Genomic DNA, 12,789 nt, shown 5'->3' on the forward strand with positions numbered 1-12,789 from the left:
ATCCTTGGAAAAGCTGCAGGGATTACCACACAAGCGAACACCAGCTGGCTTCCTGACTAACCACACATAAGCCTTTTCTGTCTTTAGTGGGCTAAAGTCAGTGGCTTTCAGGAAGAAAAATCAGTGAGAGAGTCAGTATTTCCATGGGAGCACAGAGGGCAGATACCTGCTCCTTCACCCTCCAAAAAATTACAACAAAAAAGCTGCAGAAGTTCAAACTCTTTGAGTTTTCAGTTCCTTTTTTTTTTTTTTCTTTCTCATTTTGTTCTTATTGGTTTTGGTTTTAATAAAAGAGACAAAGAGTTCTCTATTGGAGTGTTGTGTATAAATCTTTAGTTTATTAACACTAAATGCCATCCTAGAACGAACCACACTGCCTGCAAATCTCTGATCATTGTTCGCACTTTGATCTGCAAATAAACATAAGCAAAGATTGGGCAAAGGAATAATATTTAAAAATCTGCATAAACTTAAAATACTCATAATCTTATTACTGCTTCAATAACAAATGATTACAAATTCTTAATAGTCTTAGTACTCATTAATTCATAAGTTAGCATTTTAATTAAAATACTTCATTATAGTTTTTAATGATATGCCCATATACATGCTCTAACATTAATTTCCCTTGGTCTTAAAATCTAAATAATGAAAAACAGACAGGAAAATGTAACATAATTTAAAAACCAAAAGCCCATAGATACGGTATTGTATCTTGTTGGTTCAGAAGCTCTCCTGAACCAAGGTTTTATGTAGTTGGTGATGAAGCTTTCCATACCTCAAAAGAAGCATGAGTTCTTGGTGGTAAAAGAAGAGCTTACAAAGCACATAAATAGTATGGGCATCAGCAGATTCTGTCCACAAATTAGATATGAATGCACTGGATATTTTCATTCAAAAACCTCAGCCTGGCTGAGTTTAAAAATGCCTTCCTTAACTCAGAGACAACTAAATCACAGACTGGAAATTGTGATAGCAGTACTCACGGATGTTCCAAGGGTATCTGTGGTTCACCACTCAGTTATTTACCACATATCAAGCAAAGACTTTCATCATATGAGCACTATATTTATGCTTTAATAGTGTTGTCAAAAATAGCATTGTGTGACCTATTTCAGAGATTCACTGTTCTTCTTCGACTCTCACCTTTGCCAGCGCACTAAATTACTGAAAGTCATCAGAATGTACCTGTGTGATCAAAAATAATTTACAGGAATCTAGTCTTTTGACTGAAAGCAGTATCCACTTCTGTTTGGACCTCAGACACAATAAAGAAACTATTGTTAGTATGAAGCTAACAAGTCCTTTGTAATAATAAAACTAACTTGGCAGAAACAGAAGAATCTGGTAAGCAGAGACAGAATATTTTTTTTTTAATTCAGATTCAAAACCTAAATATCTGAGTATCTGATTTTCAGAGGTGTTGAATACACAGTGGAGTTAAGAGGATAAGAGAATAGATAAGAAGTAATGTGGAAGAGATGGAATTCTTGGTGATGAGATAAGTTTTTCCAAAGCTAACAATAATTTAAACCACCTTTTTCTCTTACTGTCATCAGAGATGACACGGGGACAACAACAGCGCAGTTCTATTTTCTCAGTCCTATTCACAGCAGAGCTTATCTCACTGTGTTTTATAACCCATGGCTGGTGCGAAAGTTAAGGGTAAATAAAAAACCCAGCAGCATAATGATGACAGTCACTCCCACTGAAGAATCTCTTCTTTCAGCAAACTATATTTATATGTAAAGCAAGTACAGCGCTAATTCTACCCCTGAAATGTGGACTGGGAAATATTTCCAACAAATACATTAGTCTTCCCCATTCAGCACACCACTGAGAATGCCTGAGGATACTATGCTTTGTACCAGCATCCCTGTGGTAATATGCCCTGTTATTTAATTTCCAAGGGTCAGAAAAAGCCTACGTACTTGTTCATTTGTACTCATGGCTCACAACTTCACAGCTGATGATGAAAATTCACTACATTTCTCTGAGTACTGCTCACACCTGGCTTTCTCAGCTCCTGCTACCTACCTAGGGATGGTGCATGGCTTTTGGTAGTTTGTGAAGTCTCACGAACACATAAGGTTACAGTCAACTGATTCTGCAGTGTATGTTTTAATTCCAGCACAGAAGTTGGCATCCTCTAAACAGACTGCTTCTCTTTGTGTTGGAAATAGCACTGTGGATTAATAATAACAGGTTTCCTCAAAGGCTTCTGTCAGAGTTGTGTGTTGGCTTCACCCTCAGCACTATGTCGTCTTCTTTCCTTCCACTGCTTGCTCTTAACCACTGACTCCATCCATCCCATTCCACGCTCACTAAGTTACTATTATGCCCTTGCCTCTAAATTTTAGCCAAAACCTAGCCAAAATATGTGACTTCTAACTCTCTCATGTCTAAAGCATCTCCCTAATACCTCAAGGCACTGAAGGCAATGTGTTGAGACAGTGCCTTTGATTTGACAATCCCAGGGACTCTTTTTCAGATGAAAACAGTAGCTCAGTGGATTTGTTTGGCCATGCATCATGAACAATCACCTGCCCCCTCAATGTCTTCAACAAACTACTGAATGAGCTCACTAGAGCTGTCTCCCAGTTTGTTCCAGTCCAGCCTCCTCTTCTCAGCCTCTTCCTGCAGAAAATTGTGGAATATGCAGGGAGAGATTTATACAATAAAACTAAGTGTCTTCTCAGTAATCTGTTGAAGCAGGAGAATGCAGTATAACATCTTTGTCTACCATGTCAAGCCAAGGAATTGCAAATTATAATAATTCACAGAAAACCAAGCAGATATTAAGCTATACTCCTCTAATCAGATTCTTATAGTCCAATTTATTCTCTGTGGTTTACAAAATCTTCAGTTTTGGAGAACTTTGCTTTTTGGCGTACATTGTCTCCAATCTAGAACTCATCTATTTTAGACATCTGTAGTGTGGATTTTGATATCTGAACTAACCACCTTTAAGAGTTAAAGTGAAGAAACAGGCCTTCCACATGTGTTTTACTTTAATGTAGATTAATGTAAAGCATCTCCAGAATATTATGACTGTGGTCCTAGAAGCTTGCAAAGCTTTCTGATGAAGTAAGAGGAATAATATTTGCAGAAGGAATAAAAAGCTTTTGAAAACACAGTGAAGTCTGCACTATGGGAGGTTAACTGTTACGACGGTTGTAGGGGCACCGGAGCTAGTTACGCACAGACAATTTGGATTCAGAAGAGACTTCAAAGAGCCCGTGCTACAAGCTCTGCAAGTTCTTTGCTGAACATACTTGGTTGTCTTTGCGCCACATCCCTGGACCTATGAATGCTGGAGAGCACCCTGCAAAGGTTTGACTTCAGAGTCAGTGTGGATTCAGCAGGTTCTAAATCCTGCTCCAGAAGTCATGACACTGAGGTGTCTCAGCACAATCTTGAACGATGCTCCCCATTCTGTGAGAGCTTTTTAGTTGGGTGCAGTGCTACACAATGCCAAGCATCAGTAAAGCAACCCTACTTGGCCTGTGACCTCCCAGGGAAAGATTCCCTGCCACTTCTGTAAAAAAAATCTATCATCAAAGGTGCTGGTGAGGTAAATAATACCTAAATGTTAAAATGAAATTATTTTCCAATTATCAGAATGTTAAAATTTCTATTTTGATGGAAATCAGAAAGAACAAAGCATAAAGTTCCGTGATACACTTCCTAAAATGACTTCATTCTTCTTGGTACCAAGCTTGGGTCCAATACCTTAACTCCTTATTTCAAACACTGAGCTTCTGCGTGTGGTGAAAGGTGCTGATATCCCATTAGACAAATAACCATGCACTAGCAAACAAATGTATTGGTTGAGCAAAATGCTGCTACCTTCTGCTTTCAACATTCAATACCATCTTTACTACATTTAATTTAACTATATTTAATACAACTGTATTAGACCATCACAGAATCAGACAATAGTTGAAGTCAGAAGGGATCTCTGGGTGTGTCTTGTCCAACCTCTATAAATAACAAACGACCAAACACTATAGTTTTCCAGATTACTTGAAGTGCTATAGCTCTATGAGCCCTGTAAAGGCTGTGTTAATGTGTAGTTAATTAAGCAAATAATCAGAGGAACAACCATACATAAAGTCAAAAGCAATCAATTTGATAGTAAGATTTCAAAGACTTCATTTGACTCTTTGAAAGCTAACCAATTTATATATATATAGATATATATTCATTTTAAATAACACTGTCATAGAAAACCAAAACGGCACTGACAAATGTTCTTTTGATAAATTAGTTTTAGTACTAATGTAATGCAAATTAGTTTTGCCTTCAGCAAATGATGGACAAATCAAAGCTTCCATTTAAATAAATAAGACTTATGCAGGTATTTACATCAATTTTATTAGCATTCCATTATGTGTATGTGACAACATTATTAGTATTATTTCAAGAACTGAAATACTGTGGCGGTATCAACACGTTGATCTGCATTGTCACGTAAATTAATAGTGATATTATCAGGAAGACAGATGGGGATCCTTCATCAACAGGAAATGATAGCACAGAGAGTATGTGTCACATATCCAGCCATTTTAATATTCATGATGGAATATTTTTTTTCTTTTATGTTTCTGAAGGATTTGATGGCAGCACGGGACTCTGCTGCTTAAAGCCCAGCAGTTAAGGCTGCTGCTGTCAAATGCACAACAGCGCACGCCTTTGCATCCCAGAAAGCCTGAGCAAACCTGCCACCCTGTGACTTTTGCTGAGAACTGCCAGAGATGGAAGCAGCTGGTGGGAGAAAATCCCTTTGCTCATAGGAAGGAAAAAAACCCTTAATTTAAGAAGAAAGTGCATATTCCTCTTAATTACATCTTATACAAACCTTGGTATTGGATTAGTTGAACTTCTTAAAAACTCTGCATTTGTTGTTACTTAAGTGTTGAACTGCCGAGTAACTACAAATCACAATTTCAGACTTCAAACACAATCCTACTGTCCTCTCTGTCCTGAGTGATGAAGACTTAGCTCCCCGTGCAGAGGAACAGCTATTATCTGCACTTGCTTTGCATTTGAAAGCCTAGAAATAAGGTTTACAAATGCAAAACAAGAAGCTGCACCTGCTAAAATAATTTCTGCCAGTATTGATCAAGTGCAAAAGGAACACAACAAACTGAGAAATGTCCTTCAGAAAGATGGAGTTACACTTTGACAAATAAATTAAATTATTATCTAACCTACTTAACTGTCTAAGTGAATTAAGACTTACTCATTCTTCAGCTACTTTTGCATCCTATGCAGTATCCATCTCTATAATTCATTGAAAAAGCAAACCTTCCAGCACAAACTTCAACATCCACCTGAAGTGAACCACCGGTTTCTCTGCAGACCATAGAAGGTCTGTAGAGACCAAACTAGACTAGCAAAACCAGGCTAATTTGTTTCTTAAAATCAAGCACTTTATATAAAGTATCTAAAATGTTATGGAGTTGATCAGAATTTGGGATCAGGAGATCTAGCACCACTGACTATCTGGAATATGAAATCAGTGTCTGGGAATCTAAATACTAAGCCAATCTTCACAGAGAATTACACCTTACACACTTGCTAAGGCACTTATTTGGCCCCAGATTTGTCCACTAGAAGTGTCTTTCTGGAAAGTGCCTTAAAATTTGGATTAGATTTCAGAATTAATTTCACTTAAAAGAAAAAAAAATTTCCTTATATTTTCATTATTAAGAAGAAACCCCAAAAGTCAATGATATAAAAACTTTTGTTCAACGTATGATCAACAGATGCAGAAAGTTCAGGTTCCTCTCTCTTGCATTACCTGGTCCTGCACTACAAAGACATCTGGTAAAGCCATTTTTACTTTCCTTCCACACCAAAATTACTGATTCATCAACACTTTTCAGCCTGATTTTCTGTTTCATGGAATACATTTCATTTGTGTGACTTCTGTCAGGTAGCTAAAAACAATTGATTAAATAAAATTTGACACAACCAGAGTGATTTTATTTACTCTTTTACAAGGAATACTTTTAATGGGGTTTTACTTTCTAAGTTCTTATTTTGAGTGACACTCAGACTCACTCCAGCCTTTATCTAAGGACAAACTAATGCCATTAGAAGGCGATCCAAGTTTTTTCAAGGCACTTCTACGCACTAATTAGTACCGAAGTGTAAACATAAACCTATCAAAAGCATGGCTTAATAGCCACATGCAGGAAATGTTTTGAATGATGCCAAGTGTACAGGTGTAGATCTACGTATTTTGTAATTCTTGAGGTAACACAAAATACACTGCAAACCGCTTAGTACCCTATTACTTAGGACATAGACTTTCAGGAGGTTTATTGCAGGAGGGACTTTATGTCTTTGGGTTTCAATGTTTTTCAGCTGATCTTAGCATACTTCTACCAGCTTGTTGGACAAGGACTTCTTCTCTCACTGAAAGAGAGCAGTGTGACTGACTTATCAGAGATGTTTACAACTCTGTAAATGAGCTGACTGAGGCAACTCTGACCCCTCAAAGGACTGGTGTGTTCCAAATGAAACTACAATAGTTATGATGGAAACATCTTCTCACATGCAGATAGACACTGAAAAAGAGAAAAAGAATCTCTTGGTCCATGGCAAATCGGATGATGTTGCCAGCCAAGAAGAAAGACTCTGCAGGAGGCACAGTTATATGGTACATTATTTTGAACTCGGAGCTGAAACTGAATGTGGCCCCTGGTGCTCCCAGCCGCTACAGGCACCATTAGCAACCTTTTCTCTCCACATCCGCAATTCCTCTTGGGAGCACAAAAAAACCAAAGGTATCTAAATTTGAGGATTTTTGTATCATTTAAACCCAGAACAACAGAATAAATATACACATGTGGGCAAGCACTCTGAGGTTCATAGAATCACAGAACATTAGGGATTGGAAGGGACCTTGAAAGATCATCTAGTCCAATCCCCCTGCCGGAGCAGGAACACCTAGATGAGGCTACACAGGAAGGCGCCCAGGCAGGTCTCGAATGCCTCCAGAGTAGGAGACTCCACAACCTCCCTGGGCAGCTTGTTCCACTGAGAAGAAGTTTCTTCTCAAATTTAAGTGGAACCTCCTGTGTTCCAGTTTGTACCCATTACCCCTTGTCCTATCATTGGTTGTCACTGAGAAGAGTCTGGTTCCATCCTCATGACACTCACCCTTTATATATCTGTAAACATTAATGAGGTCACCTCTCAGTCTCTTCTCCAAGCTAAAGAGACCCAGCTCCCTCAGCCTTTCCTCGTAAGGGAGATTCTCCACTCCCTCAATCATCTTTGTTGCCCTGCACTGGATTCTCTCCAGGAGTTCCCTGTCCTTCTTGAACTGAGGGGCCCAGAACTGGGCACAATATTCCAGATGTGGTCTCACCAGGGCAGAGTAGAGGGGAAGGAGAACCTCTCTTGACCTACTAACCACCTTCTAATACACCCCAGGATGCCATTGGCCTTCCTGACCACAAGGGCACAGTGCTGGCTCATGGCCATCCTGCTGTCCACCAGGATCCCTAGGTCCCTTTCCCCTACACTGCTCTCTAATAGGTCATTCCCCAACTTATACTGAAACCTGGGGTTGTTCCTACCCAGATCCAAGACTCTACACTTGCCATTGTTATATTTCATTAAATTTTTCCCTGCCCAACTCTCCAGCCTGTCCAGGTCTCGCTGGATGGCAGCACAGCCTTCTGGCGTGTCAGCCACTCCTCCCAGCTTCCTGTCATCAGCAAACTTGTTGTGAAATATTAGGTAAGTGAGCATGTGATTAGACATAACCAGAAGGGATATCTACTCGAGGTATAATTTTGCATAAGGCTGATAGAAGACTGAAAAAAGATAACCATACATGCAAACATGAAAGATCTATGATTCATCTTTCTATGTGCCAAAACGAGTGCCTTTGTATTAACTTGTTTAGACTTCACACAAACTCTTCTTGCTCAGTGTTTACAGACTGTTTGACTCCTAACCACCATCTGGCCCAGTCCTGTGCCAAATTCCAGAAATGTTGATGAGAAAAACATGGGTAAGTAGAAGTGAATGCATATGCACACTTTTCTGAGATAATTTGCACCCTGTTTATGATCAGGCTACCTACTTACTAGCTATATTCGCTATTAATTGTAGTGGGATTTAACTGCTGTACCAAAATACATCGATTCAGATATCTGATTTCAGGTGTCTACCTGCAAGTGCCTACATGTCTGTAAGGTGTTTGAATTGTAATTTTATTTTATGTTCTTATCCTACTGCATCTTTCTAGTCCTGAAGCACAATAGAAAAAGTAAAACAGAAAAGACAGCTATTCGCAATAAAGAAAACTGGGTTTTCATGTATTAAATAAGGTTCTATAGTATCTTACCATAACGTTCCTTTCATAATGTTCATGCTCTTTTTCAAAATCTATTACAAAGCCATTTAGAGACCAAATAAATGTCAGGTCTAACGTGGGATCATGGGATGCAATGCATTGCATGGTAGCATTCTCTCCAACGGTGACATCAACATTCAACGGAGCTAAAGTAATCCTTGTAGCTTCTGTGAAGTTAACAGCAAACATGGAAAATTCCAATAAATAAATGTTTATTCAAATGTAAGCTCAGCTCCATAGCTGTTTGATTAAACCACTCCCTCAAAACGTAGTTTACGTGTTATTCATGCACCTACATTTCAAGGGACCAAACTGAAGGGAACAAAGGAAACCTTTTACAACTCAAATGCCTAACTTCTATTTAGCTGTCCTTTGAAAATGGTTATGTTTCAACCTCTGAATCACACTCCTATTTAAAGCTACTTTTATTCATTGACTATATCTCAGATAGAAAGAAGACAGATGATGAATCTCATGTGACTTGTGCTGAATTTCTTAATTATAATATTTCCTATGTTTTAAAATCTGTCTCTTTAACAAATAGAAAGTTTTACTCAGTAGTCAGGCTGAGTCAGATTTCCATTCGAGCATTTCAGGGATTGAGATCTTAATTTATCTACTGAGAAACAATATAATGGCTGCATAACAAACTATGCAAATAGCTACATATGGAAAGGAAGAGAAAATAATACAATAAATGAAGAAAGCTGTATATCCCCCAGCAATGTCTCTTATTATTACAGAAACAACAACAACAACAAAAAGGCAGAGATCTCAGAGCTCTTGGTACATGCATCAAACTCCTATTGCAAATTAGCAACACTGTTCTGGAAGGGACTCACTGAATCACTGAGACTTGTTCCTTTTCTTTCAATTATTATCATAAAACAAAAAGCCACAGTGTATCTTCCTTATGCCATAACATAAAATATCTTTCCCATCAATATGAGAGTGGGAGTAGGGTACCAAAACCTGGAAGACAATAGCCATAAGAAAAGAGCTATTGCTGCTAGTTAAGATCCAGGTTCGAGCATGCTCAAGGAGCACACTGGAGGTCACCGTACATGGAACAGCAAAAATTTCCTCAATAAACCCAACATTTCTTGGCCACCTGCCTTGGAGAGAAACCTCCCCCCGGATCCTACTCTAGTAATCTAAAACCTGCTTAATATTGAGAGTGTGAGGATGGCATTACTGGCTTCTGCAGAATGGAGCACCTCATAGTAGTTCTACCACCAGTGATTTCCTACATGTTTACAAAGAGGACTCTACCAGTCTGAGAAGTTGCTGAAGGATTGCTCCAGTGGCAGTGAACAAACAGCATGTGAGAAAAACCATCAGACTTCAGACTGCCTGTCAGCTTCAGATTTAACTTTTTATTTCCTGTAGTCATGTGCAATATCTGAGAACTTTTATGGGCCACACAATGTGGTTGGGAATACAATTTTCAAAGTATTCTTCATCAACACTCACCACTGTCCACAATATGAAAACTATTTTGAAATATGTCATCTGACCCTTCTGTTTCTGCTGTGATGCAAGAGAGAGTCTTAGTCTTTTGTTTTCCCTTTTTAGATGAATCAGAGCAGAATTCCCCCAAATTTTAAAATTCTTTATACCTAGTTTAGAAGATTAATAAACACAAGGTTTAAGTGTTTCACTCTGCAAATTTAGTATGAAAATGGTCTTCCTGATTCTAGAAGATATAACTACTAAGGGGCTGGATACTTATTTATATAAACTTTCAAAATAATTAAATGCCTGAGGGTAATACTAGGACATATAAAACTGCAGCAGATGATAAAAAGTAACTGCAAACATTAAACAAATCTGTGTAATGAAAATAGTCTTACAATTCATTTGGTACAATAAATTTGGTATAAATCAGTCAGAAAAATGTTTTCATATGATCTGAGGATACAGATTAATTCTTATATTAATATAAAACATTAATATTGTGGCATTGAGCTGTCACATCCAGACATTAAAAAATGTATTTGATAAATAACTCTTCTACTATTAGTGACACTTGACAGATACAGCTGTTCATGAATGTCATCTTTCCTGTCTGTATTCTACAGCTATTTATTTGACATCAGATTTTAAATACACAATTGAGGATATCAGTGCTCAATCAGCAAATGCTAATACCCACAAAGGAAGGGAATTTACTAGCACTATCATATGGCTACATGTCCCTATCTCCCAAATTTAATGTGTATTTCTTTAACTGCAATGATCTCTCAAACTTGTTTACCCCATTTAAAAAAAAAAAAAAACATAAAGAAGAAAAAGGAGAGGAGACAAAAAGAAAAAAAGAAAAAAGAAAGGGAAGGGAAGGGAAGGGAAGGGAAGGGAAGGGAAGGGAAGGGAAGGGAAGGGAAGGGAAGGGAAGGGAAGGGAAGGGAAGGGAAGGGAAGGGAAGGGAAGGGAAGGGAAGGGAAGGAAAGGAAAGGAAAGGAAAGGAAAGGAAAGGAAAGGAAAGGAAAGGAAAGGAAAGGAAAGGAAAGGAAAGGAAAGGAAAGGAAAGGAAAGGAAAGGAAAGGAAAGGAAAGGAAAGGAAAGGAAAGGAAAGGAAGAGAGAAAAGAAAAGAGAAAAGAAAAAAGAAAAGAGAAAAGAAAAAAGAAAAGAGAAAAGAAAAAAGAAAAGAAAAAAGAAAAAAGAAAAAAGAAAAAAGAGAAAACAATCATACCTTATCCTGAGCACTAAGCTAACAAATTGAACAAATGCATTAAAATGTATTGATTTAATGGATCAGATTTAATAATTTCTGACAGAAAAATCAACCCTGAAAATTGAGATACAGTCTCAGGAGTGGTGCAAACATACCCAGTTTCTACCGAGCAAAATGCCTTAAAAACATCAAGTCATTGTTTAATGGTCAATTAAATCAGAAATAAAAGATATAAAATGGCCTACAAAAGTAGTGCAGTGCTGGAACAAACATTAGTGATTTTGAATTAAGCATTGGCATTGTGCCTGAAACAAACTAATGCAATTTAGAGGTTTACCTGTCATTTCTAGAACACCAGTGCTATTAGCTTTTCCTCGGTTGTTTTCTGCAAAACAGGTGTAGCGACCTTCATCCAGCTTTGTGATATTGACGATTTCCAGGCTCCCGTCATCCCAGATACGTATGCTATTGAAAGTGAAAAAAAAACCATGAAGACAAATTAGGCTTTTATATTAGAAAGCAATACTTTCAGTTGAACTGTATTAAGTGAAAGGGATAAACTACAAACATCTCTTGAAAGCTCACATCTAACTACTGCATCTGTAAACACTCCTATAGTAAAAAGTATTTAAGTAGACTGGTGTATAATGAGATGTCTCACAATTCTGGAGCAAGAGAGTGCACTTTTATTCATTTGTAGCCATTCAAATATTTTTTCTTACAGTTTTGTGATCAAATTCAATTCTGAAACGAAAACAGCAACAAACAGGCTGGTTAAAGTTTGATACCCTGCTAGGTACTTTGTGCCACACTACCAGTAACATTTTGGTATATAGCTTTCCTGAAATTACACGTTCTCCTATCCCTGAAGTCTGCAAAAGTCCAAACTAGCCTAAAGGATAAATAGAAACACGAAGCAGCATTTTTAAGACTCACAGCATTCACTAACAGTGAATACTAACCGGCTCCCATTTACAAGCAATTCTGTTCCTTTGCTCCAGGAGAATTTGGGCTTAGGAGCAGCTTTAGGCTTGCATTCAATGATTACACGACCCCCTTTAGCTGCAAGGATTTTCTTCTTCATAGGGTTCAGTTCAAAAGTAGGAGGTGAAGCTGAAAGTAAAAATTAACATAAGTACTATTGTTAGTGATTCTTCTGTAGAATAGAATTTGTTTGCAACATGAAGGTAAATTGTATAAAAGTGTCCATTATTCAGACCAGTGAGAAAATATTAATGATACAGAGATGTGGTGAGAAGTAGATGGTGATCTAAAAGAAACAAGAAAAATCATTATGCAGTTCTATGCTGTGTGACACTAGAAGTTTCTTTCTGTTGATTTCTGAACCTCCATCTAAGTTTAATCTAAGAAGATCAAAGTCCCCAGAAATCAATAGAAAGTTCCTCCCTCTCAAAGGCCTTTTGATCTGTCCTAATAAAATTCAGATTACTAGAGCCCAACTTCTGTAAAAAGCTGCTCATGTGATCAACCTTTCAAATAATAGTTAGGTTTACTTTTCAATGGTTTTAATCACTATCTAGCAACTTTAAGGTTGTGCCCTTCTTCTTCGTTGCGTCTTCTGTTTGGCCAATGGGCCTTAGGTGCACTGTCAGACGCACAAGAATGACAGGTCTGTAGCAAGCACCACATCTAAGGTTAGACCTTTGCTTACTAATTTCCTCTTTATTTGTAATAAAATAAAAGAAAAAAATGCTATTAATTATTTTGCATCTT

General features: G+C 37.7%; 1 protein-coding gene across 1 annotated transcript in view; it reads right to left on the reverse strand.

Annotated features, from left to right (window-relative positions):
- CNTN1 (contactin 1) overlaps nucleotides 1-12,789 on the reverse strand; it is a 248,240-nt gene that overhangs the window by 49,745 nt on the left and 185,706 nt on the right. Inside the window, exons 12-14 of the mRNA XM_065838300.2 lie at nucleotides 12,018-12,168; nucleotides 11,393-11,520; nucleotides 8,372-8,547 (exon numbers count right to left, since the gene is read on the reverse strand). Coding sequence (XP_065694372.2) covers nucleotides 8,372-8,547; nucleotides 11,393-11,520; nucleotides 12,018-12,168 — 455 coding nt within the window. The remainder of the gene's footprint in view (nucleotides 1-8,371; nucleotides 8,548-11,392; nucleotides 11,521-12,017; nucleotides 12,169-12,789) is intronic.

The sequence above is a fragment of the Patagioenas fasciata genome, chromosome 1 (genome assembly GCF_037038585.1).
Source record: "Patagioenas fasciata isolate bPatFas1 chromosome 1, bPatFas1.hap1, whole genome shotgun sequence".
NCBI classification, from domain to species: domain Eukaryota; kingdom Metazoa; phylum Chordata; class Aves; order Columbiformes; family Columbidae; genus Patagioenas; species Patagioenas fasciata.